The sequence below is a fragment of the Lonchura striata genome, chromosome 4 (genome assembly GCF_050655825.1).
Source record: "Lonchura striata isolate lonStrDom1 chromosome 4, ASM5065582v1, whole genome shotgun sequence".
NCBI lineage: Eukaryota > Metazoa > Chordata > Aves > Passeriformes > Estrildidae > Lonchura > Lonchura striata.
The window spans coordinates 2335980-2358967 of record NC_140706.1 but is presented as its reverse complement, the minus strand read 5'-3'; the positions used below and the strand labels follow the sequence as shown (position 1 = coordinate 2358967).

Below are 22988 nucleotides of genomic sequence, written 5' to 3'. Positions count from 1 at the left end.
GCGCGGCCGCGGGCAAGATGGCGGCGGGAGCGGGGCGGCCGTGAGGCGCCGGCACGGCGGGGATGGAACCGCCCGCGGCCCCGGGCCCCGAGCGGCTCTTCGACTCGCACCGGTAAGCGCCCGCCCGGCGCGGACTCCTGGGGGAGCCGCGCCAGAACTGAGGGAACGCTGGGCGGGGGTCGCGGGGCCAGCGGAGGGCGGGGGTGTCCCACCAAAGCCCCGTGGGGAAGGTCGGGGTGACCCGTGAGGGGAAGCGGGGAGGGTCCGCGGTGGTCCCGAAGTGGGATGGGAGATTTGCTGGGGGGGACCGCGCGGAGCGGCGGCCGCGGGGCGGGACCAGGGTGGGGATCGTCCCGGCCACGCTCAGGCGGCCCCGGCCGCTCCGTGTCCCTGCAGGCTCCCGACCGATGGGTTCCTGCTGCTGGCCCTGCTGCTCTACGCCCCCGTGGGGCTCTGCCTGCTCGTCTTGCGCGTCTTCATCGGCGTCCACGTCTTCCTGGTCAGCTGCGCCCTGCCCGACAGCGTCGTGCGCCGGTGGGTGACCTCGGGATGCTGCCCGGGGTGGGTGTGGGGTGGTGGCAGGGCTGCCCCAGCCCCTGGGTGTCCCCAGCTGTGCGGGCTTGGCTCAGGGAAAGATCTGTGCCTTCAGGACTCCTTGTCTGCAGGAGCCTGGGAGGTGCTTCCTCTGACAAGCCCAGAGCTGGCAGCCGCCTCTGGAGTGCTCAGGGACTGGTTTGGAGCACGTGGATCAGCCTGGTCTGCTGCTGAGAAGCTCTGAGGGCGCTTGCTGCCCTCATCCCAGTCCCAGCCCCACACCAATTCCTGCACCAGACGGGTCATTCCATCTGGTGCCAGTGTCGTTTGTCCAGCCACCAGAATTCCTGGGTCTTTGCCTGTTGGACGTGTCACCTAGCAGTGTTTTGGAGGGCAGGACTCGAGGAAGATCCTTGTTCCCCTGGCAGGTTCATTGTCCGTGTGATGTGCTCCGTGCTGGGGTTGCTGGTGCGTCAGAGCGACCCTCGGCTGCGCGGGGCCAGCACCAGGGTCTTCATTGCCAACCATGTCACCCCCTTCGACCACAACGTCGTCAGCCTGCTCACCTCCTGCAACACGGTGAGGGCACGGCCGGGGCTCCTCCCCGAGGGCGGGGCATGGGCAGCTCTGCTCCATTCGGGGTTGCCGTGGTGTCAGGGAAGGCAGCTTAAAGCCCGCTCGGTGCCACGCCCTGCCATGGGCAGGGACACCTTTTACCAGCCCAGGTGGCTCCAAGCCCTGTCCAGCCTGGCCTTGGACACTTTCAGGGTTTCAGGGGGTAGCCACAGCTTCTCTGGACAACCTCACCACTCTCACACCCATAAAATTTCCTCCTAATATCCAGTCCTAATTTTTCCTCTCTCAGTTGTACCCATTAATCTTTGTCCTGTCACTCCAGTTTCTGGCGCAGATTCCCTCTAGGCTCTTTCAGATCCTGGAAACTTTCATCTCCAGATCTGATTTATTAACTCAGGGTGTTAATCTTGAGGTGTTTCCTGTGGCTCAGTGTCACTCTTGGGCTCTGCATGGAAAAGTGGAACAGGGTGAGGAGCAGCAGGAGCTGTTACATGTGGGGGTTGATTTTGGTGGAAGAATGGACAGATCCCAGCAGCTGCTTCCTTCTCTGCCCTTTTGGATGAGGGGACAGGGCTGGTTGTGGGGTTTCCCCCAGCACTGGGTGGGCAGTTTTGGGAGGTGTATGGAGGGTGCTCAGGGAGCTGTGTGTTGGTGGTGCCTGGGTAGTTCTGGCCTGTCTCTGCTGTCCTGTAAAATTCTTTGTGTGTGGAGTTGGTGAGTCAGCAGGGTCTGGGTGGCTCCTGTGTCCTGCACAGCCATTGATTTACCCCTGGCCTGGAGAGGGGGGACTCCTGGGAGCAGAGTGTGTCCTGCCAAGTGTGTCAGGGACAGCTGGAGAAAACACTAGGGACACAGGCAGCTGGGAGTGCATGTGTCTGGCAGGCAGGGCACAGTCTGAATGATGATTTGGAATCCATTTCCTGTGGAATTGGGGCTGAGGCCTGGCAGTTCTCAGCCACCAGTGCTGCCAACACTCTCAGTCCCAGAGGGGTTTTTGCTAACAAGCAGGCACTTTGTCACCTCTGTCACCTGGGAAGGTTGGCCTGGGGGGGCAGGAGGGCATGGAAGGGTGAGCAGGGTGGCATTTCCTCCTCACTTCTGTTCTCCCTGCAGCCTGCCCTGAGTGGTGCCCCAGGGTTCATCTGCTGGTCCCGGGGATTCATGGAGCTGGGAGTGACAGGCAGCCGTGCAGAGCTGGTGGATTCCCTGAAGGAATACTCGGCCCACCAGGGGAACCCACCACTGCTGCTGTTCCCAGAGGAGGCAGCCACCAACGGCAGGGCCGGGCTGCTCCGCTTCAGGTGAGGGACTGGGAATTCCTCCAGCAGGGGAGTGGGAATTCCTCCAGCAGGGTGTCTGGGAATGGCTCTGCTGTATTGTGACAAAATGGCTTTGGATGGCTCAGGGATCATTCACTGCAGAATTCCTCCCTTCCAGCTCCTGGCCTTTCTCCATCCTGGATGAGGTCCAGCCCGTTGCCCTGCAGGTCCGGAGGCCGTTGGTGGCTGTGGTGAGTGGTGGGCACAGGGGCAGGGTGTAGGGTGGGTACAGCTTTTCTTTCTGCTTTGGAGTCTGTGGTGTGGCCTGGCCTCGTGTCCTGGCACTCTAGAACCAGCTGCTCAGGGCTAACACAGTTCCCAGTGGCTTCCCTGAGAGTTTGGCCAGTCAGGACTCCCCTGGTTACATTTGTTTGGTGGCCCAGCTGGCTGTCCCTCTGCCTCTGGCTTCCATGGCCAGAGTGCAGTCTGCTTTGCTTTTGGTGAGTTCTGTGCTGTGAAAGACCAGCTGCAGGCAATCCTCATGCCAAAGGTCATGCAGGGCTCTGGAGGCCCTGGTGCCCCTGGCACAGATACAGGACAGTGGTGCAGGAGCAGCCCCACACTGGGATAAAGTCCATGAGGGCAATGGCAGCACTGCCAAAGGCATTGCAGGGAAACTGCTCTCAGCGAGGCTTCGTTGAATTTCTTGTTTTGATATTGATTTTTTAATGATCTGGTGACTACAGAAAGCTGCCAGTCATGACTGTCACTTGTGGTGTTTCTGTGGGACACAGCAAAGGAGCCCCTGGCAGGGTGAGGAGTCACCTGGATGGGAACTGCAGGAATATTTGGCAGAGCTTTGGTCACCCCTGGCAGGCCAGGGGTGCTGAGACAGAGTTAAGGCAGGTCACAAGTGTAGGTGAAGGTGCAGTTTTCTAGCAATAAGTTAAATTTTGAATGACTCCTCCAGAGAAGTGAGAAAGTTCTTCTGTTCTGGACAGTCTATAAGGAATATCTTATGCTTTTATGGGTTTGGTTCATTTGAGAAATTCTGGGATGTGTCAAGCTGTGTGTCTTTGTGTCTCTGTATCTCTTCCCTCGTGCATGTTAGGGAGAACAGCAGGTCTATGTGGAGGTGCTGGTTACAGTCACTTCCTGGCTCAAATTTTACCTTCAGAGTCTGAGCAGGACTTTGTGCTTCCTGCACATTGGCTGAGTAAATCCTGGTGGATTTCTGGCGTGATTTTAAGCTGGAAGTATTGGAGATGTGATATTTTGAATAGATTGATTGGTGTTTTATAAAAAGTTTTCTTATATAATTGTGTAATGTATATTAGGCACTGGGTTGGGCCAAACATCAAATTTGGGGTTAAGAGAGAATTTGCTCCAGCTCCAGTTGCATGGAGGGTGTTGTTCTGTGGCACAGGCAGTGCAACTGAAATCTGGCTGTGGGCATCACTTCAGGCTTTTTGTGTTTAGGGTTCTGAGGATTACTTTATCCAGATGAGGCTTCTCTGTTCATCTTGTTTCTGGGCTTTCAGGGCTTTTCTCATTTGCAGCTCCTCTTCCCAGGCTGTGGGATAAACCAGGCACGAGCCTGTCTGAGAATCACAGAATTGTTCAGGAAATCCCTCTGGGCCCATCAAATCCCACCATTCCACAACAATGCCAAGGCCACCACTGACCATGTCCCCAAGTGCCACATCCACAGGGCTGTTAAATCCCCCCCCAGAGATGGGGACTTCCCCCTGCCTTGGGTAGCTGTGCCAGAGCTGGACAGCCCTTTCAAGGAGGAATTTTCCCAATATTCAACCTCCCCTAGCACAACCTGAGGCTGTTTTATCTTGTGCTGTTCCCTGGGAGATCTTACAGGAGTTGGGACATCACAGAGAGGCTGTTGCCACCAGAATGAGGGAGGATTGTTCATGGTTCTGAGGAAGCATTAAGTAGGTTTTCAGGCATTTTTGTAGCTTTCTGAAGGGACAGACTGAGGATACTGAGGAAAAGTCTTGCTGCTGTCTTAGTGGGAGGAAAGTTTTCACTGGGAGCAGTGAAAACTGGTGATGACCACTGAGGGTGAAGCTGCCCTGGGGCTTGCCCTGCTCGCACTGGCTTTGCTGTTCCCCCTTTCCCAATCCTCCAGCCACAGCTCAGGTGTGCTCTGCCCACCTCTTTCCCCAGTGGAACCTCGACCACCTCCTGTTCCATGGGTGGGCTCTCACTGTGCTCTCTTCCCCAGAGTGTGGCTGACTCCTCCTGGATCACAGAGCTGCTCTGGACCTTCTTTGTTCCCTTCACAGTTTATCAAGTAAGGTACTACGTCTCTCTCTTCCGTTTGGGGCAGGGTTGAGGGTGGGCAGGACTGTGGTGTCACTGTGGCACTGAGAGCTCCCTCCCTGGGTGCCTCAGCAGGGCTGGGCTTGGCACATCTGGGCCTGGCCGTGTCCAGCTTCTAATGTGGAGGGGGTTCCTGTTGGGGAAGGAGAGGAGTCTCAGTCGTTCCAGGTGTTTAGTTCAAGTTTCCAGGTGTTCTGCAGTGATTCTCTCCAGGCCTGTTCAGCTCAGTGCCCTGTCTCTCCCTACAATCCCCTGGGAGTGGGGTGGTCTAAAGCCTGGGTGAGCCCAAGCTGGCTGAGTAGCTTTGCTGTAACGAGGGCAGTGAAAGAGACTGGGAATCAAATGTAGGGCTTGTATTTCAGCCTTTCCCTGGTTCTGTCTGCCTAAATTCTGGGTGACCCGTTTCCCACTTCCATGTAAATGGCCACGGATCCTCATTAAGGCCTTTCTGGGAACTGCAGATCCCTCGTGTTACACTTGAGCTCCAGTTCTGCCTTCTGCCATGTCCTGGATTCGGGAGTGGGTGTTGGGCTTTGTGGGGTGAGCAGGGAGGTGGGGATGGCATGGCTGCCCCTGGCAGGGTGTCCCCAGGGGCTGCTGCCAGCAGGGCTGGCTCCATGAGCTGTTGTCCCCACGCAGGTGGATGCCGTCTGTCCCCAGACGAGCGGACGAGCGGAGTGAGGACTTTGCGCTCCGAGTTCAGGAGGTAGGAGGGTGGTGTGGGAGAGGGGCGTGTGGGACTGCTGCACTTCAGGGGTGGGCACAGAGGAGAGCAGGGTGCAGGCAGAGTTGCAGAGGGCATTTCTGGATATCTGTGTGTGCTGGGAGCTCTGGTACGTTGTTGGTTTTTTTGGGGTTTTTTTTGTTAAGGTCGGGATTGAAAGTGTTCGAGGTGCTATTTTGTGTTTAGACTTATATTTTGTTTTTATAAGTAGTGAATTTTGTAGTATTTTATTAATAAGCTATAAAATGCTTATGTATTTATTTTTATAAGTTTTATTTTTATTTTTAACTTAATTATTAACTACATGTGTTTTGTAATGTGGATTTTTTTGTTTAAATATAAAATACTACTTAAACTTATGAATAAGGACTAGTTTTTGTTTTAAAACTTTTATTTTGTTATATATATTATTATATTCTAAAACCAAGTTTTTTTACTACGTGGTGTTACACACTTCTAATCAAACTACACACTCATAATCTTAGTTCTATTATTTAATTTTAAAACCTTTTTCTACAGCCTCAGGTCAAATGCAGGGTTCTCTCAGGGGTTAAAAAGCACAGAAAGTCTAAAATTCTCAGCATCTAGGACTCAAACATTTCATGTTTATTGCCTTTTGCAAGAACTCAGTTATTTCATGGCCTATTTGCCACCCCACTTTGAGCCTTTCTGCAGTTGTCAGGACTCTTCCCATTGAGTCCAGACCTTTCACTCCCTTTTTATAATGCCACAAATCATACAAAGCACTTGTTTCTCCACTCTGCCCGTACGTGCTGGGTACTTCCCAGCTCCAGACATCTCCTATCTCCTTGTCAGCCCGTTTTGGCAGGATGATATCGCTATTCCTGCTCCTTCTCGGGCTCTGGAGAGATCAGTTCCCAGCCCTCTTGCCCTCACCATGGCTCCATGTACCCCTGCCACGTTCCCCAGCCTGGAGGGGCTGCCTGGGCTGTGTGTGTTGTGTGTTTTAACGTGTGACTCCTCTGCATTCCCCAGCTCTTGGCCATGGAGCTGGGTGTGGTATCCACACGGATCACCGCTGCCGACAGGACCGAGCACATGAAGAGGCTGAGGCACACGGCACGGCTGCCCTTTGCCCCAGGTGGGGATCCTGCCTATGGAGCCTCTGCTTTTTGGGGGGACTCTGTCTGCTCTCGGTGACAGACTGCCCACTTTCAATCCCTCACCCTGTGCCCGCTGTGCTTTCTCTGCAGCCTTGAGCCAGCACCCGGCAGCCCGGCCCAGGGTGCCCCCCAGCCTGCCCAGGGGTGCTCCCGAGGACGTGCGGGTCGTGGCCATGGCACAGCAGGTCAAGGAGGTGCTGCCTCACGTGCCCTTGGAGGTCATCAAGACAGACCTGGGTGAGCAGGGACTTGGGGTGGCAGCAGGGACGTGGGAGCACCTTCTGTGGTCTGAAAGAGGAAACCTTGTCCCCGCTGCACTGGCACACGCTGGCAGCCAGGATGGAGCGTCCTGATCTCCCTTTGTCCCCACAGTCCAAACCAACTGTGTGGACACCACCATTGCCAACTTGCTGGAGGGGAGAGTTCCCTTCTTCCCTGAGAGCAAAGAGGCTGAAGACCTGCCTGCCCCATCTACCTCCCAGGCTGCAGCTGCTTCTGGCATCCAGGGCTCTGTGGCTGCGCCTTCTTCCAAGGTATTTTGGGGTTGTGTCTCCCTGCTCTGGTGGCTCGTGTTCAGGACTAGCCAAGGGCATGGAGCCTGGCATGCCAGGTCCTTGCAGGGCCACCAAGGAGGCCCCTGCTTCATCTGTCTCCTGATGGCTCCTGTGCTTTCTCTTCTAGCCGGCTACAAAGCAGTTTGCAAAGTCCCCCGTGGAGCGTCACCTGTCCTTGCAGGAGAGGAAACGAGCCTTGTACGACTATGCCAGGAGGTGAGAGCCCCCCACGCCTCCCCGTGCCAGGGCCACACAAAATTTCCCCCTGCCCAAGCCCCCAGATCCCGGCCCCAGCAGCACCCGAGGTGCCCCAGGCACTGGGCTTTCCATGTCTGGCTGATGGGAGCCCCCGTGGGACTGGGTTTCTCTGGGGTGCCACTGGTGTGAGCAGGACATTCCTGTTTGGCACCAGGGACAGCTCCATTAATCCTTCTTGGTGTGAGGGCACAGGGAGTGAGTTTGAACTCTGTGCAGGGTTTTCATGAGGCAAATCCTGGCACAAGAGGCCAGTTGTGGTGTGTGGGTCTTGGTTTAGGAAGATACAGAAAATTGAGGATGTGTTTGAGGGGAAGTTGAGTGTGGCTGGGCTTGTTGGGCTCTGGATGGCTGAGGTGGTGCTGAGGGAACCATCCTGTTAGGAAACCCTGACTGGGACACCTGGCAGGGACACAGAGATCCTGTGTGTTTTCTTGGGGACCATGAGCTGCTATGGGCAGCCTGACAGCCCCTCACTGCCCTCGCTTGGTCCAGCAGGATTGTCCCCAGCAGGGACTTGTCCCCGTGCCCCTCCCAGAGCAGCTCCTACTGCCTTCACCCGTTCCCCTGGGCTCCAGGTGAGCCTGGAACGAAACGGATCCGAGGGAGCACCTGGCCCGGGGGTGCTGCAGTGTCCCCGTGTCCCGGTCCCTTGTCCCGGTCCCTCGGAGCTGTGTCCTGGCCAGACGGGCGATCCCCGGGTGGGTTCACGGGAGGCTCCTCGGCTGCTCCCAGCCCCGCCGTGTCTGAGGCCGCTCTCTCCCGCAGGCGCTTCGCTGAGAAGCACGGAGCGGCAAGGGCCGGCGGCAGCCCCTGACCGGGCCGGTGGCAACCCCTGACCGGGCCGGTGGCAGCCCCTGACCGGAGCTCCGGGCCGGTGGCAACCCCTGACCGGATCTCCGGGCCGGTGGCAATCCCTGACCGGATCTCCGGGCCGGTGGCAACCCCTGACCGGAGCTCCGGTCCGGTCCGGTGTCACCGGGAGCGCGCGGGCGGGACGGGCGGGGCGGAGGCGCCCCCTAGCGGCGGAAATAAACGGCGGCAGCGTCCGGCGCGGCTCGGGCTGTGCGGGCACCGGGACGGGGGGGGCGGGGCCAGCGGGACGGGGGGGCGGGGCCGGGCCGGCTCCGTGCGGGTCTGCACGCGCCGCAGCCGACGCTTGCTGGCGCGCCGCACGTAGGCGCCGCTTAAAGGGGCAACGCGGCGGGGCCGGCGCGGCCGGGCGAGCTGCGGCTCGCGGGCCCCAGCGGGCGGAGCCGGCGCCGCTTTAAGAAGAGACCGGCGCCCGGTGGTTTTATTTACATGGGGGCTCGCGGGCGTCACGTGACCGCCGGCGGCGGGGGCTGCGCGCGGAGCACCCGCGGGGCCATGGCGGGAACCGGCGACGACGGTGCGGGGGGACCCGGGACAGCGGGGCACCCAGGGGGTTGGGACAATGGGAAGCCCGGGCGGGTCGGGGCACCGCGAGGTTCGGGACAGTGGGGAGCCCGGGGGTGGAGGGGTTGACGTGCACACGTGGGGGTCTGGGTCACCGGGAGCCCCCGGTGGTTGGTGGGGAGCGGGTCGGTGGGGAGCCCAGGCAGGGTTTCTGGTGGGCTGACGCGGGAGCGCGGGGATCCTGGGCAGGCTGACGTGCACCGGGGGTTGGGTCAGTGGAGGCACCGGGGGCTGATGAGCACCGGGGGGACAGAGGCAGATGCGGGTCCCGGGGGTGCACAGGGCGTCCTGAGTCAGGGACTGCAGGCAGGAGTGCGGAGTGTGCCGGGGAGGGCTCCTGGCTGGGATGGGATGGAGTGCAGGGGTGGGCTGACGTGGGAGCACGGGGATCCTGGGCAGGCTGACGTGCACCGGGGGTTGGGTCAGTGGGGGCACCGGGGGCTGATGAGCACCGCGGGGGCAGAGGCGGATGCGGGTCCCGGGGGTGCACAGGGCGTCCCGGGTCAGGGACTGCAGGCAGGGGTGTGGGCTGTACCGGGGAGGGCTCCCGGCTGGGATGGGATGAAGTGCAGGGGTGGGCTGGGGGCAGCGCAGGGGCTGACAGCCCCCCCAGGCTCCTGGGTGGAGCTGCGGTGTGGCCCAGGCTGCCCGGAGCCCGAGCCAGCGCCTTCGCCGTTCTCCTGCCACGCCGACGTGGAGCGGATGCTGCTGGAGGCCCAGCTGGAGACAGAGAGCAGTGACGGGTGAGTCCTGAGAGGGAGCCAGGCTCCAGAGCCCTGCTGAGCTGTGGCTGGTGCTGGGGGCCACAGTCTGGGCTCAGTGACTGAAGGTTTCTCTTTTCAGGGCCCTGCTCGTGCTGGGCTCCCCAGCCTGGGATGATGACAGAGCCAGCCATGGGAGTGATCAGCCAGGGGAGAGTGAGGTGCTGCCTGCACACAGCCAGCCCCAGCTAGGCTGTCCTTACCCCCGGCAGGTGAGGGAGCTGCCCCTGCCACTCCCTGCTGTGCCCCCAGGCCCTGCTCTGACCTGCCCTGTGTCTCTTTCCAGCGGGATGTGCCAGAGGAAGCCAAGTGGAGGCAGCGACGCCTGACAGCGTCCCTGGGCTGGGCCTGTACCCGCTGCCCTCGGTACCTGTCCCCAGAGTAAGTCCTGTGTCCCACCAGCACATCCTGCTGATCCCCATCCTGCTGTCCCCGTGTCCCTGTTAACCATGAACTTTTCCCAGGGAATTTGCCTTTGTGTGCTCCCCCCAGCCAGTGCTGTGGAGCCTGCAGGGAGGTGCAGTGGGGAGGAAGAAGAGACTTTTCAGTTCAGAGCTGCTGCTGCTCTTCATCCCCTCGCTCCTGCTCAGCCACCTGCTGACCTTGGGGCTGGGGTGAGTGTCTGTGGGTCTCACCATGGGGCTGGGGGAGGAGGGAACACCCCTGAATTTGTGCTGCTCATCCTTGGGTGCACCACAGCTCCCAGCAGCTGCAGTGGTCTTGCTGCCATCTCCCCTTGCTCCTGGCTTGCTGGAGCCCAGCACCCTGTACCAGTGCCTCACAGTCCCTCTCTCCAATGCAGGATCTACATTGGGAAGCGCCTGGCAGCCTCCTCGGCCAGCCCTCTGTGAGGAGCTGGGCAGGCAGCACCCGCTGCTCCGCTGGGAATGCGGGGAGAGCCCAGCCCCGGCGCCCCGTGCTCGTGAGGCGCCTCCTCCCCGTGTCTGTCCCTCAGCCCTGCCTCGGGGGCTGATCCCACTCTCCCCATAGAACGGAACCCGCTGATGGCAGCTCCCAGCTGCAGGCAGCCCCTGCCCTCCCCAGCCCCCGGTTACGGGTCCAGGTCCCCCTGTAACAGACTGTAAATACAACCGAGCCCACCTGAATAAAGAGCCCTGTGCCAGCTCAGGGGTTGAGCAGCGAGTCCCCTCCCTGTGTCCGGGAGCACAGCCTGGCTTGGGAAGTGACCATTGGGCTTCCCTGCTGCAGGAGGGTGAGTTCCTGTGCTTTGGGGTGATGCCAGCCCTGGCTGTGCTGTGGGCAAGCAGGGCTGGGTGCTGGGGCTCACATGGGTGCTTAGCTGTAGGGAGCGCTGGGCTCCAGGATGGTTTAGGTGAATGGAGATGAGAGATCTCTGAAAGCTGCTGTTAGAATATCAGGTTTATTAGGGATGGAGAAAAGTCCTGCTTGGAGCTGCCAGATGCAGCAGGGGGAGGGGAGAGATAAGAGGATGCTCTAGGAGAGGGTGGAGGTCCTATGAGGGGGAAGTTCCAAGAGAGGGGAAGTTCAAAGGGGAGTGGAAGTTCCAAGAGGGCGTTTGGCCCCTCGGAGACCCCTTATCAGGGGGCTTCAAGGTGGGCTGGAACAAGACTTGGGCCAATGGGGTCACAGACACCTGATGTTTCAGGGGAGGGTTACAGGTGTGTGGTGAACTATACATTTTGGGGGGTGAGATGGAACAGTCCATTTGACTTTTGGACTTATCTGTAGGTAAGGGTATTGTCCAGCCAGTAGGGAGGATTGTTTTCATCCTGGCTGTATTATTATGAATAATTATATTTATCCATCCTTCCCAACACTCAGCCCCACGCAGGTGCTCATTTGATATGTTTGCCCTTTATTAGCCATGGCTGCAGTGCAGAGGTGGGAGCTGAGCATGGCATGGCCAGTCAAGGCGGTGACACCTGCCTGGTGCAGGTGGCAGGTGTGGGCAGGAGAGGTGGCACTGCAGAGCATGAGGCTGCCAGGGCCCTTGTACACACCTGGCTGGCTCCTGTGCAGTTCAGTTCAGGAATGGGTCCTAGTGCTGCAGGATGGGGTGGGCAGCCAAGGGATGGGAACAGGAATCACGCAGGAATGCCACTGGGGAAGTCACTGGCTCCCTGGCATTGGCACAGACCATGGGCAGCTCAGGTGGAGGGAGGGATGTCCTCATGGCTGGGAGGTGCTGCATGTCTGGGGAGCTCAGTGTGGCTCCAGAGGCATAGGAAACATCCAGGGCCAGGTGGTTCCCAGCCCAGGAGGGGACACCAGGAGGGTGGCAATAGCCAGAGCTGGTGGGACACAGGGTGGCAGTGCCTGGTGCACACAGGGAGCCTGCTCTGGGTGGCAGTGCTGCAAGAGGTGCTCCAGCAGGTGAGAATCAAGCAGGGCTGTGGGTCCAGCAGCGGGCTGGGCACAGGGGCACTCTGGGCAGGGTGCAGACAGTGCAGCTGCATGTGGCAGCGGGTCAGAGCTGTGACAGTCGCTTGGACTTGGGTGGCGGCAGTGGCGGCGACTTGAGGCTTCTGTTCCCATCTGGGGACGGGGACGCCTGTGAGCCGAGAGGGACGTGAGGGGTGGTGGGACTGGGGACCAGCCAGTGCCTCCCCTCCAATTCCCCTTCTCCAGTACCTTCCCTGGGGCTGCAGCGTCGCTCTGCTCCAGGAACGTCTCGTACACCGCGGGGCTGAACTTGCGGGGCAGGGGTGGGAGCTTGCTGGCGCTTTTCACGCGGCCACCAAAGCCGGTGGGAGACGGGGATGAGCCTGTGCAGGCAGGAGAGGAGAGATGGAGGCTCAGCCAGCCTGAGGGTGCATAGGGCCCATCAGCATCCCAAGGGCTGTCGGGGCCAGCGATTCTGCCTAGGGGAGTGTGGCAGTGCTGGGCAGAGGTGCCAGGGTATGTGAACCCAGCAACGAGCTGGCTCCCACCAGGAACAACTCCTGGCACCAAGTCCAGGATCAATGGCTGCAGCCCCACAGGGAGTGTTCAGCAGGGAACGTGCCTGTGCTCCCACTCTGTGCCACCACGAGGGGGTGAAGGGACCTGCCCTGGGGGCGGTGTGGGAGGGCACAGCCCTGCTCGTGGGGCTGTAGGGACTCTCAGCAAGGTGGCCTGGCAGGTTGTACCTGCAGCACTGGGCTGAGCACCAGCAGCAGATTGGCTTGGCGGGGGCTGTTTCCTCTCGGTGCTCAGGCTGCTCTCGCTCACGTTGCAGGAGAGTCTCCACTTCTCATCCTGGGGCACAAAAGCAAGGTTCAGCACCTCAGAGGGGCCAGGCTGGATGGCAAACCCTGCCCCTCCAGCCCTCTGCCCTCCCTGCAGCAGGGGCTGCCACCAGCCTCTCGAGGGGTCCCATCCAGGCTGGGGGCTGGTGCTGCAGGCAGGGCCAGGGGCTCTGGGTGCAGCAGGGCACCCAGGGGAGTGGGAGCAGGGCCCCAGGGCTGGTGCTGCAGGCAGGGCCAGGGGCTCTGGGTGCAGCAGGATACCCAGGGAATGTGAGCAGGGCCCCAGGGCTGGTGCTGCAGGCAGGGCCAGGGGCTCTGGGTGCAGCAGGATACCCAGGGAATGTGAGCAGGGCCCCAGGGCTGGTGCTGCAGGCAGGGCCAGGGGCTCTGGGTGCAGCAGGATACCCAGGGAATGTGAGCAGGGCCCCAGGGCTGTGCTGAGCATCACCTTAGGCTCTGGCAGCTCCGAGATGGACTGGCGGGAGTCCTGCCGCCGGGAGCTGAAGATGGAGCTGGCACGGTTCTCCCTGCGCTCGTTCCTGTGGTCCTCGCTCTCAGAGGGGCGACGGGCAGCCTTTGGGGTCGGGGGTGCCTCCGTGCTGTGGGGTGACTGGGACAGGTGAGGGGCAGCAGGGGGAAGAGGGGCAGGGCTATGCCATGGACCAGCTGGTGCATCACTGGGAGCAGCTGCACTCGCTCAGGCATCAGCACCAGCCACAGCAGAGCTCAGCAGGGGAGGTTTGGGGGACAAGAATGGATGGCTCAGGTGACAGCAGTGTCCAGGGGAGCCTCGGGGCTGCACATGGGGTGTCTCCTCCTTGACCCCCACAGGGACAGGGCTGAGATGCACTTGGCTTAAAGGGAAAGTGGAAGGGCAGAGGACTGAGGAGGTGGGAGAAAAGCACCTGGGCCAGAGTGAGGAAGGCTCAGCTGAGGGGGATGAGAGGGGACAACCACCACTCCCCACTTGCCTGGCTCCAGCGTGGCTCGGCTGGTCCCAGTCGGGTACCCAGGCTATGGACCGGGGTCGGCCGCTCCGCCGGTCCTCAAAGAACATCTGAGAGACAGCCAGGAGGGATGAGAGGGGAGACCCTCCCCAGTCCTTCCCTGGGCTCAGCCAGGGCCATCAGTGCCCTCTCTGACCACTCCTGCTTCTGCGCCAGTGCCAGCCACCCCCCAGCAGTGCTGTGCCTCCTCCTGAGGCAGGCAGGGACCATGAGGTCCCCCATGGCAATCTCCTCACCCTCTTCCCGCTCCCTGCTGCCCCACATCTACATTGGCTTGTCCAGTGTCACCGCCACGGTGCCAGGCAGTGCCTGTGACCCCCCCAGCCGTGCCCACCCCATGCCCACCGCCGTGGCACTCACCATCTCTCGCACCCCGTACTGACTCTCCACTTTGGCCCGCAGCTGCTCGAAGCACTGCTCCATGCGCTCGTGGAAGGGCCGCAGGTCCTCTGTCACCTTCTGCCCGTGGATCCGGATGCCCTCTGCCAGCAGCGGGATCTGGGGGACAACGGGGACTCGTGGGGCTCCCTGGCACGGGGAGGGACGGCAGACAAAGGGGGCAGCTGTCCCTGCCCGAGGGATGCTGCATTTGGTACCTGCCAGGCGATCAGGTCCTTCAGCTTCTCAATCTTCCCCGTGTCCTCAGGGTGCTCCTGCATGTAGAGCTCCTGGAAAAAAGCCTGCAACGACCCTCCTCAGTCCCACTGCCCGGCTGGCCCAGCCCCACACAGGCTGGGGATGGCAGAGCAGTGCCAGCCCTAGTGCTGGGTGTGCCCAGCTGTGCCCACCACAACCTCTGTGCATCCTCACCTTCTCATACTTGGTGAAGCCACCCATGACTGCGGGGTCCACGATGCCGTTGAGCAGCATGGAGAGAGGGTTGATGGGCAGGCTGGAGTCGTTCTGGTGCCGGTTGATCTCACTCATGATTTTCTCGTTGGTTTTCATCATGGTCTCAATGGCGTTTTCCAGCGGGGAGATGATGATCTGTGTGTGCAGGGAGGGGTCAGTGCTGCCCTTCCTCGTTAAGGCTGGCAGGGTGGGCTCTCCCCAGCCTGGCAGGAGGGACCCCTGGGGGCTGCACATCTCACCCCATGAAGCCCCTCAGACCCCTGGCACAATGTGCCTGGGGCTGAGCGAGAGCTCCTGGGGATGTTCTGGCCATGCTGGTCCCTGCTCCCAGCACAGAGTCAATCCCATGGGCACAGGAGACCTGGGTAACCACTGGTGTCGCTTTGGGGGTGCAGCTGTGCCGCAGCGGGGTGCACAGCCTGAACACTATGGCAGACACACGTGCAGCACTCATGCAGCTGTACGTCCTTGTGCCTGCAGCATCCTGTGACAACCCACCAGGGCACATCACATCTCCACTGCGGTTGCTCCTGAGACTCCCTGCGTGCTGGCCAAGCACCCACCTCTGACAGAGGAGCAAAGCCCACGCACAGAGCAGTGGCAGAAGTTGCTGACACCCCTCCAGTGCCTCTGCTGCTCCTCACACGCTGTCCCTGCTGCCCACGGAGCATGGCACAGGCAGGACACATTTCCCCATCCTCAGCTCGAGCTCCTGACAAGGCTGGAGCATCCACCAGGATCCTGAGAGGGCCCTGCTGTCCCCCAGCCTCCTCCTCACCGTTTCAGTGGAGGTGACAACGAACCAGCGCAGGATGCCAGGCAGGGGATAGGCTGTCCTGAAGGTTGTCCGCTCAATCCACATGTTCTGGGGGAAGAGCAGCAGTCACTCCCTGCCCTTCTCCCATCACCCTGCGTCACCCCTGGCTGCCCCATGGCATGGGGGGCTCCCACCTCCATGGGCACAGGACCACCACCTTCCCCATCCCAGGAGCAGGGATTCCCCCATCTCTCCTTGCAGGACCCCCCAAGCTGAGGGTCCTGGCAGCTCCTCCCAGCACTCACTGCAAATTCATTGTCGGGGTCGTTCGGGCCCCTCTTGAAAGGCCGTGAGTAGCTGAACCTCTGGACGTGGTTGGCTTTGTAGAAGCTGTGGGGAGGGAAAGGGCAGAAATGGGAGAGGATCCCCACTGTGTCCCAGCCACCCACACCCACAGGGAGCAGAGCAGGGCCTCCCTGTGCTGGACACTCACTTGGTGATCTGCTCCGGGATGCTCCGGCCCTTGAGCCGCACCTTGGCTTCCTCTGCCGGCTGCACGGTGAAGCACTGGATGTCTGTGGGAGTGAAGGAGCCACGGGCACACACTGGGAAAGGGGCTCCAGAGCCCTGAAAGGTGAACCCCAGGGGTACAGAGAGGCATTTAAGGAATTCCCACATGGAGAGTGATAGACAGAGTCCAAGCCACGCTCCCAGCCCTGTCCCTGTGCACACGGAGGATACACTGCCCTGGGGAGTGGGTGATGTCCTGGCCAGGGGGAGATGTGCTCTTCAGCTTCTCAGCATTGGGGAAGGGGCTCAGCAGCTGCATCTCAAAGTCCTCACGCCGCTCGTACTCCTTGCCCCGGTAGATGAAGACCTTGTTCTGCAGGGTAGGAAGGTGACAGCTCATCCCTGTGCCACAGAGCAGGGCCAGCGTGTCCCAGAGCACTGGGGTGCTGGTGCTGATAAGGCTGAGCCCCCTGCCAAGCAGGAGACACCTGCATCCAGAAAAATACACCTGCATCCAGAAAAAATACACCTCCATCCAGAAAAATACACATTCGTCCAGAAAAATACACATTCGTCCAGAAAAGTACACCTCCATCCAGAAAAGTACACCTCCATCCAGAAAGAAATTTCTCCCTAAATCCAGCAACTAGAGGAAAAAAGAAGGCGGCATGTGGAGAATCAGGACTGGTGCCAGCGAAGCAACATCACTGAGGACAACTCCTGTGTGACAAATTTGGTGGCTTCTACAAGGGTGTGGCAGCGTGGGTGGATGGGGGGAGAGTGACTGGACTTGTGCAAACCATCTGACCTTGGGATGTCCCCTGGCTGGGACAGATGCTGGGTAAGGAACAGGCTGGATGATGACACTCAGAGAGAGCTGTGATCCACACCTCCACATCCAGGTGGAGACCGGTGAGGGGTGGGGCTCCTTGGGAATCGAGGTGGCAGCTGTGGGGCTGCTCCTGGTCCTGCTTACCCGGAGGAAGGTGGGGAAGCCCTGCCCGTAATATCCCACGGCAAAGTAGTCCGGGCTGGGCCGCAGCACCTTCAGGATCTTCTCATAGAACTTGGCTTCTCGTTGCTGCAGAGGAGAGGGGCAGGATGAGGACATGATGGAGCCTTGCAGACCCCCCTATCCCCCCCAACTCATCCTGCCCTGCCAGCAGCACCCCCAGCCCAGCCAGGCACCCACCAGGATGTCGCTCAGCATCTCGTAGTCGAACACGTGGTTCTCGTACTGCTCCGCCAGCTCCTTGCAGATGTGGATGGCTTCCTCCCACATCTGGAGGAGAGAAGGGCCAGGACAGACCCCCCCCCAGTACAGGGTGAACTGGGGAAGGGGGCACCAGGGACTTTGTGGGGGCACCTGCACCCTTCCCCCTGTAGGAGGGGGAGAGGGCTCTCCCGTGGGGACTGGTGGTCCAGTGGGCAGCAGAAGAACTTGGCTTCCCCCCCATCTCCAGCCCTGGAGCTCCCCAGGTGACCCCACCAAGCCTTTGTCCAGAGATGTCCAAGCTGTCAGCCCCTGGCAGTACAAGGACTGGCCTGGGATGTGATGGGACAGGAATTGGATAGGAATGGGGTGAGGGACAGTGGCTGTGGGATGAACCATCCAACCCGGGCTCACTGCAGGGCAGCTCCAACCCTTCTGCAGCAGTGGGGAATCAGGGGCTGTGCTAAGAATGGGATCTGGGAGCTTGAAATAGGGGACAGCGATGGCAAGGGGGCCAGGCTTGCCCTAAGCCAGCCCAGCTCCCTCCAGTAGCCTCCAGAGGCTGCAGGGTCTGCAAGGACAGGTGGCCACACTCACCTTGCCCTGGTCGAAGTATTCGATGATCTGGTTGTACAGAGCCTCCTTCAGCTGGCGTTGGGTGTGCAGGTGGAGGCCGTGGGGGCCTGGCACGGGGGCTGCATTCGACTCCTCTGACCACTGCAGAAGGGAGCAGGGACCTGTCACACCCAGCCCACAGGGCTGCCCGCTCCTGCCAGCCCCTGCGAGCCCCCCGTGCCCACCGTGAGCAGCCGGGCGTGCAGCAGCAGCGTGTAGGCTCCCTCCGTGTAGTTCTCGTAGCTGATGTGCAGGTCCTTCAGCTTGTACAGGTACCTGGGAGTGACAGAGCCGTGGGTGGGGAGTGACAATCTCACGTGTGGGGCACGACACTTAGCAGAGCTTGGGCACAGAGCACCATCACCCTGCCCCTCAGGCCACTCTGCCAAGCCCATCCCACTGGGGGTGCTCAGGACCCCCCGCCCCAGGTGCTGCCAGCATTCCCAGGGCTGTGCTCACCTGATGTACATGGCCTGGCGGTCAATCTCCTTGTAGAAGTTCTGTGGAAAGACAGACCAGGCTGTTGGAGTGGCCCCAGGAGTGGCACATGGCACAGCCCCCCACGCTGCCACCCTCCGGGTCGTGGTGCTGCCAGGACTGTCCCCACACGGGGCTGGGGTTGGTCCTGCAGAGCTGCACGGTGTCTCCCGAGAGATGCCAGCTCTGGCACCATGTGGCTCTGCTGTGCCAGGAGGAGATGCAGGGCCAAGCCCTGCCAGCCCTGGGGACCTGGGGAAGCATGGGAACAAGCCCTGGTTGTCCCAGGGAGATGGGGACACGGGGATGAGCCCTGCCAGCCTCAGGGAGGTGGACAAAGCTCAAGTGCTCACCAGGAGGTTGACGGTGCAGCTCATGCTGTAAGTCTTGTTCTCGTCATTCATGACAGCCCGGTAGTCCAGGAGCCTCTCCAGGAGCTCGCTCACCAGCCTCACAAAGTCCTCTCCAGGCTTGGCCAGCTCGGGGTGGCTCTGGCAGCAGCTCAGCAGGCTGGGGAAGAGAGGGGAGACCACAGGTCCCACTGCACAGCCAGCTCTGCAGTGCTCCCACCACTGCCCTGCTCAGCACCAAAGGGCAGCGACAAAGCCTGGGAGGAGCAGGGGCATCACCTGGGACAGGGGCAATTCCTGGGGCAGGGGCATCACCTGAGGCCGGGGCATCCCCTGAGACAGGGGCAATTCCTGGGGCAGAGAAAACCCCTGAGGCAGGGGCATCACCTGGGGCAGGGGCAATTCTTGGGGCAGAAATAACACCTGGGGTAGGGGCATCACCTGAGGCTGGGGCAATTCCTGGGGTAGAAATAACACCTGAGGCAGAGATAACACCTGGGGCAGAGATAACAGCTGGGGCATGGGTAATTCCTAGGACTGGGGCAATTCCTGGGGCAGGGGCATCACCTGAGGCATAGGGTAGTTCCGGGGACCCGGGTGTCACCAGGGACAGGAGCATCACCTGCAGCAGAGGTAACGCCTGGGGCAGGGGCATCACCTGAGGCAGGGGCAATTCCTGGGGCAGGGATAACACTTGGGGCAGAGATAACACCTGGGGCAGGGGCATCACCTGAGGCAGGGGCAATTCCTGGGGCAAGGATAACACTTGGGGCAGAGATAACACCTGGGGCAGAGGCATCACCTGAGGCAGGGGCAATTCCTGGGGCAGGGATAACACCTGGGGCAGAGGTAACACCTAAGGCACTGGCAATTCCTAGGACTGGGGTAATTCCTGGGGCAGGGGCATCACCTGAGGCATAGAATAGTTCCGGGGACAGGGGTGTCACCAGGGGCAGGAGCATCACCTGCAGCAGAGGTAACACCTGGGGCAGGCTGGGGCTGGCTGGGGCAGCAGAGATGCGCAGGGGCACACGATGGTGCTCAGGCACCAGCCTTCCTCCTCGCTGCTCCCTTTCCCCCGTGGCACACTCTGGCCGAGCGTGAGGAGGAGTGGGATGGCAAGGGAATGGTGACAGCAAAGGGTCGTGTCCCCGGCGGAAAGGTGGCAGGGGCACACTCTGCACACTCACATGCTCTTGAAAAGCTGCATGTACTGCTCGTCCCCCCGGCCGCCCTCCACCTCGCTGTCCAGCCTGCGCAGGATCTCATCCTCAAACTGCAGAGGGGATGAAGGTGGGCTGAGCTTGGAGCAGCCCCTCCCCAGAGACCATCCTAAAGAGACGGTTCCCGTCCCCGCTCCCAGGACACGCCACTCCCCTGCTGTGGGTGGTTCCCACAACATCCCACAACATCCCCCACACCCCCAGGAGCAGCCTCGGCCCTCACCCGGCTGAAGCTCCCGGTGAGCCGGTGCTCGCAGAGCATCATGTCGAAGAAGATGGGGATGGTGGACTTGCGCAGCTCCAGCTCCGGCACCAGCGTCATCTCCAGGATGGGACCCACCATCCCCGGGATAAACTCGATCTTGCGCTGGCCTGGGAGGACAGGGAGGGCTGGGGGGCAGATCCACACCCATGCAGGCTCCCATGCCCAAACCAGCAAAACCCTGCTCCCCACGCCCACTCTGGGGATGGTGCTGATGGACATGAGCCCACAGAGACCCAAAAATCTCGGCACACCGTGGCTCACCGAGGCTGTACCACATATCCCGGATGGACGCTCCGATCGTGGCTCTCATGTCCCCATACCTGCCGGAACACAGGGCAGTCAGCAGCGCTCTGCAGCCCCGGGTGTGCACAGCCCAGCTGGCTCATCCCAAAATCCCTGACCTCGGGGCACGGAAATGAGGCGTGGCTGCCCGGGCGGGCTGGGGACTCACTTGGCCAGGATAGCGTTGCGTTTGGCCGGGGAGAAATTCTCCAGCTGCAGGGAGTCCTGGGTGAGGAAGGCCACGGCCAAGTGGAAATAGTTGTTCCAAAGCTGCAGCGGAAGCACAGGGATGAGTGCCAGGCTGGGGACCCACCTGGCCTGAAGCAGGACTGAGGCAGTGCCCACCCACCTGCAGCTCGAAGTCGCTGTCGCTCAGGAACATCTCGGTTAAGGTCGTGGCGAACTGGTTGATGGCACGCAGGAACTCCCTGGGGCGAGTGAGCACGGCCACTGAGTGAGGGCGGCACTGCCCAGCCTGGTGTGCCCACCTTGCTGCCCACCTCAGTGCAGCCAGACACTGTCCAGCACATCACTCCTGCATGTCACACCCACCCCAGCCTCCCCCCGTGGTCCCTCACCGGTTCTGCACCATGTTCATCACCACCCAGTCACTGGGATACACCGTCTTCCCAATCAGGTCCTTGAAAAGGATGAAAGTCTCCATGAGGAAGTCCTGCAAGGGAGGGAGAGATGTCAGTGCCCTCCGGGGGATGCTGTGAGGGAGGTGCTGGTGCTCCGTGTTGCCGCGGGGCAGCACTCACCATCAGCTCAGGCCGGGAGGGGAAGGCCTGGATGTAGGTGCTGTAGTGGTCCTTGTCCATCTGGCTCAGGATGGTGGCCATGCAGGCTACGTAGTGGCTCTGGGGGACAGGAGCTGCTCAGGCCCTGCTGGGTCCTGCAGCTGCACCATGGAACAGGCCACTGGCCTTGTTCCTCGGTTCATAACCCAGAGCCCAAACTTGCCTTGGGGTCTGTTCACTCCCACCCTCCCTTGTCCCTTCTTCTCCAGCTCCCCAGACCTCCTGGCCCCTTCATGTGCAGCTCCCAGACTCTGTATCCCACTCCAGGGATGGGATGGCTCCTGCACCCACCAGGATGCCAGGGGGATGCATGTTTAATTGCAGAGGGGCACTGAAGCATTTCTGCCATTTTTGAGTCAATTTAAGGCCAACTGTGTATATAAAGACATTTTGAAAATGGCAAGCAGGCTCCTTCTGGAGTGTCTCCAGTGAAGAGTCCCAAACACAGCCCTTAGCTCCACTCCAGGAGGCTCCAAGCTTTGTAGCAAGACAAGTGGAATGTGCACAAGCAGGACGCTGCCCAAAAGCCATCCCAGAGACACATCTGAGGCTGAATGCTGCCCAAAAGCTGTCCCAGAGACACATCCGAGGCTGGGAACTGCGGGAAAGTGCAGCTCTTCCTGGGGTAAGAGCATCTCCTGGCATGCTCAGGAGGAGTGATGGCCCTGCCGTGGCTCGGTGACACTGATGGAGCTTCGTGGGTGGCTTTAGGTGCCAACCCATCCTCAGAGACTGCCGTGCCGTGAGCCCTGTGAGGGCAGCACCGGGCGCTGGGCACCGCTGCCCACCCCGGGTGCCCCTGGCACCTTCCAGCCCTGGCAGGTCCGGCGCTGCCGGAGCTCCCTCCCGGATTCCGGCGCAGACGGAGCCCCGCTGCAGCCTCAGGAAAAACTCTGCCAACCACACGCAGACCAAAGCGGACTGGCCGGGGAGGGATGTGACTGCCGCTGGTGACCGAGGGCTCAGCTTCGCACCACCGGGAGCTCCTCGGGATGGGGCGTAGCAACGAGCGCCCACGGCCAGCCCTGGCTACGAGGGGTTTTCTGGCTCTGCGAGGGAATTTCAGGGAATTCTCCTGAGCAAAGCAAACGGATCAAACCCCAGCAGCTCCCGCTCCTTCGGGAATCCACGTGGTCCCGCGGCCGCCCCGCCGAGCGCTGCCCCGCGCAGCAGCAGCGGCACCGGGGCGCGCAGACATCGCCCTCCCGGTGCCGGGACCGCGGCTCCTCCCGGGCTCCGCGGCTCGGCTCCCGGGCGCGCAGCCCATGGCGGGGCCCCGCCCCCCGCCCCGCTCCGCCCCCGCCGGCTCCGCCCCGGTACCGGCGGGTGCGCGCCGCCCCGCCCCGCCCCGCCGAGCCCCGCGCCCGCCGCTGCCGGACCCGCGCCGCCGCCGCCGCCGCCGCCGAGCACCAGGTACCGGGCGGGATGGGGAGCAGGCTCGGCCGGGGAGCGGGGCGGCGGCCGGACCGGTGCCGCGGGCATCGGCCCTGTGGCGCCGGCCGGTACCGGGACCCCGGGCGGCCCCGGGGCCGGGGCGTGGGAACCCCGGGGCCAGGAGCGGCGACACGCTGCGGGGAGCCCCGAAACCGGGACTGCGCGGCGGTGCTGAGAGCCCCGGGGGCGCGGCAGCGGTGCGGGTACCCTCGGCCCGCGGGATGCGCGGGGGCCGGCGGGACCGGGGCGAGGAGCCGAGCTGGGCTGGCGAGGGGGATCCTCGGTGTCCCCGGATCCCCGGGGGTCGCGGCACCTCCCTGTGCTCCACTCCTTTACTCCTGGCCAGCAGAAGCTGCCCGGGGAACGGCGGGAGGCACGGGGACGGTGGCACCGAGCATCCTACGGCAGGCACCGTGCACCGGGCACCCCGCAC

The 22988-nt window shown here is 61.5% G+C and overlaps 3 protein-coding genes across 4 annotated transcripts in view; 2 read left to right on the top strand and 1 right to left on the bottom strand.

The window, feature by feature from the left end:
* The first annotated feature begins 2 nt into the window (after positions 1 to 2).
* AUP1 (AUP1 lipid droplet regulating VLDL assembly factor) lies at positions 3 to 8412 on the top strand. Its single transcript, XM_021526809.2, has 12 exons — positions 3 to 112; positions 397 to 534; positions 963 to 1113; positions 2224 to 2411; positions 2548 to 2620; positions 4609 to 4682; positions 5346 to 5412; positions 6427 to 6532; positions 6645 to 6791; positions 6927 to 7087; positions 7236 to 7324; positions 8132 to 8412. The coding sequence occupies exons 1-12, from the start codon at positions 63 to 65 to the stop codon at positions 8178 to 8180; spliced, it is 1293 nt and encodes a 430-aa protein (XP_021382484.2). The 5' UTR covers positions 3 to 62; the 3' UTR covers positions 8181 to 8412.
* Positions 8413 to 8688: 276 nt separating this feature from the next.
* LOC146767484 (BCL2/adenovirus E1B 19 kDa protein-interacting protein 3-like) lies at positions 8689 to 10689 on the top strand. The gene is made up of 6 exons (XM_085577450.1): positions 8689 to 8753; positions 9414 to 9543; positions 9644 to 9773; positions 9848 to 9942; positions 10026 to 10175; positions 10364 to 10689. The coding sequence occupies exons 1-6, from the start codon at positions 8732 to 8734 to the stop codon at positions 10410 to 10412; spliced, it is 576 nt and encodes a 191-aa protein (XP_085433576.1). The 5' UTR covers positions 8689 to 8731; the 3' UTR covers positions 10413 to 10689.
* Positions 10690 to 10923: 234 nt separating this feature from the next.
* LOC110468737 (dedicator of cytokinesis protein 2) overlaps positions 10924 to 22988 on the bottom strand; it is a 49502-nt gene continuing 37437 nt past the window's right edge. Inside the window, exons 29-53 of one of the 2 annotated variants that reach the window (XM_077782552.2) lie at positions 21083 to 21181; positions 20900 to 20994; positions 20671 to 20749; positions 20491 to 20591; positions 20301 to 20359; positions 19998 to 20146; positions 19742 to 19827; positions 18555 to 18711; positions 18184 to 18224; positions 17910 to 18000; positions 17707 to 17826; positions 17089 to 17178; positions 16873 to 16977; positions 16128 to 16269; positions 15880 to 15961; positions 15692 to 15776; positions 15408 to 15494; positions 14588 to 14764; positions 14374 to 14457; positions 14138 to 14275; positions 13742 to 13827; positions 13219 to 13369; positions 12672 to 12780; positions 12175 to 12308; positions 10924 to 12094 (exon numbers count right to left, since the gene is read on the bottom strand). In XM_077782552.2, the coding sequence (XP_077638678.2) occupies positions 12011 to 12094; positions 12175 to 12308; positions 12672 to 12780; positions 13219 to 13369; positions 13742 to 13827; positions 14138 to 14275; positions 14374 to 14457; positions 14588 to 14764; positions 15408 to 15494; positions 15692 to 15776; positions 15880 to 15961; positions 16128 to 16269; positions 16873 to 16977; positions 17089 to 17178; positions 17707 to 17826; positions 17910 to 18000; positions 18184 to 18224; positions 18555 to 18711; positions 19742 to 19827; positions 19998 to 20146; positions 20301 to 20359; positions 20491 to 20591; positions 20671 to 20749; positions 20900 to 20994; positions 21083 to 21181 (2631 nt within the window). In that variant the 3' untranslated portion in view covers positions 10924 to 12010. Of the gene's footprint in view, positions 12095 to 12174; positions 12309 to 12671; positions 12781 to 13218; positions 13370 to 13741; positions 13828 to 14137; positions 14276 to 14373; positions 14458 to 14587; positions 14765 to 15407; positions 15495 to 15691; positions 15777 to 15879; positions 15962 to 16127; positions 16270 to 16872; positions 16978 to 17088; positions 17179 to 17706; positions 17827 to 17909; positions 18001 to 18183; positions 18225 to 18554; positions 18712 to 19741; positions 19828 to 19997; positions 20147 to 20234; positions 20360 to 20490; positions 20592 to 20670; positions 20750 to 20899; positions 20995 to 21082; positions 21182 to 22988 lie in introns of both variants that reach the window. The other variant, XM_085577406.1, reaches the window with a different exon arrangement.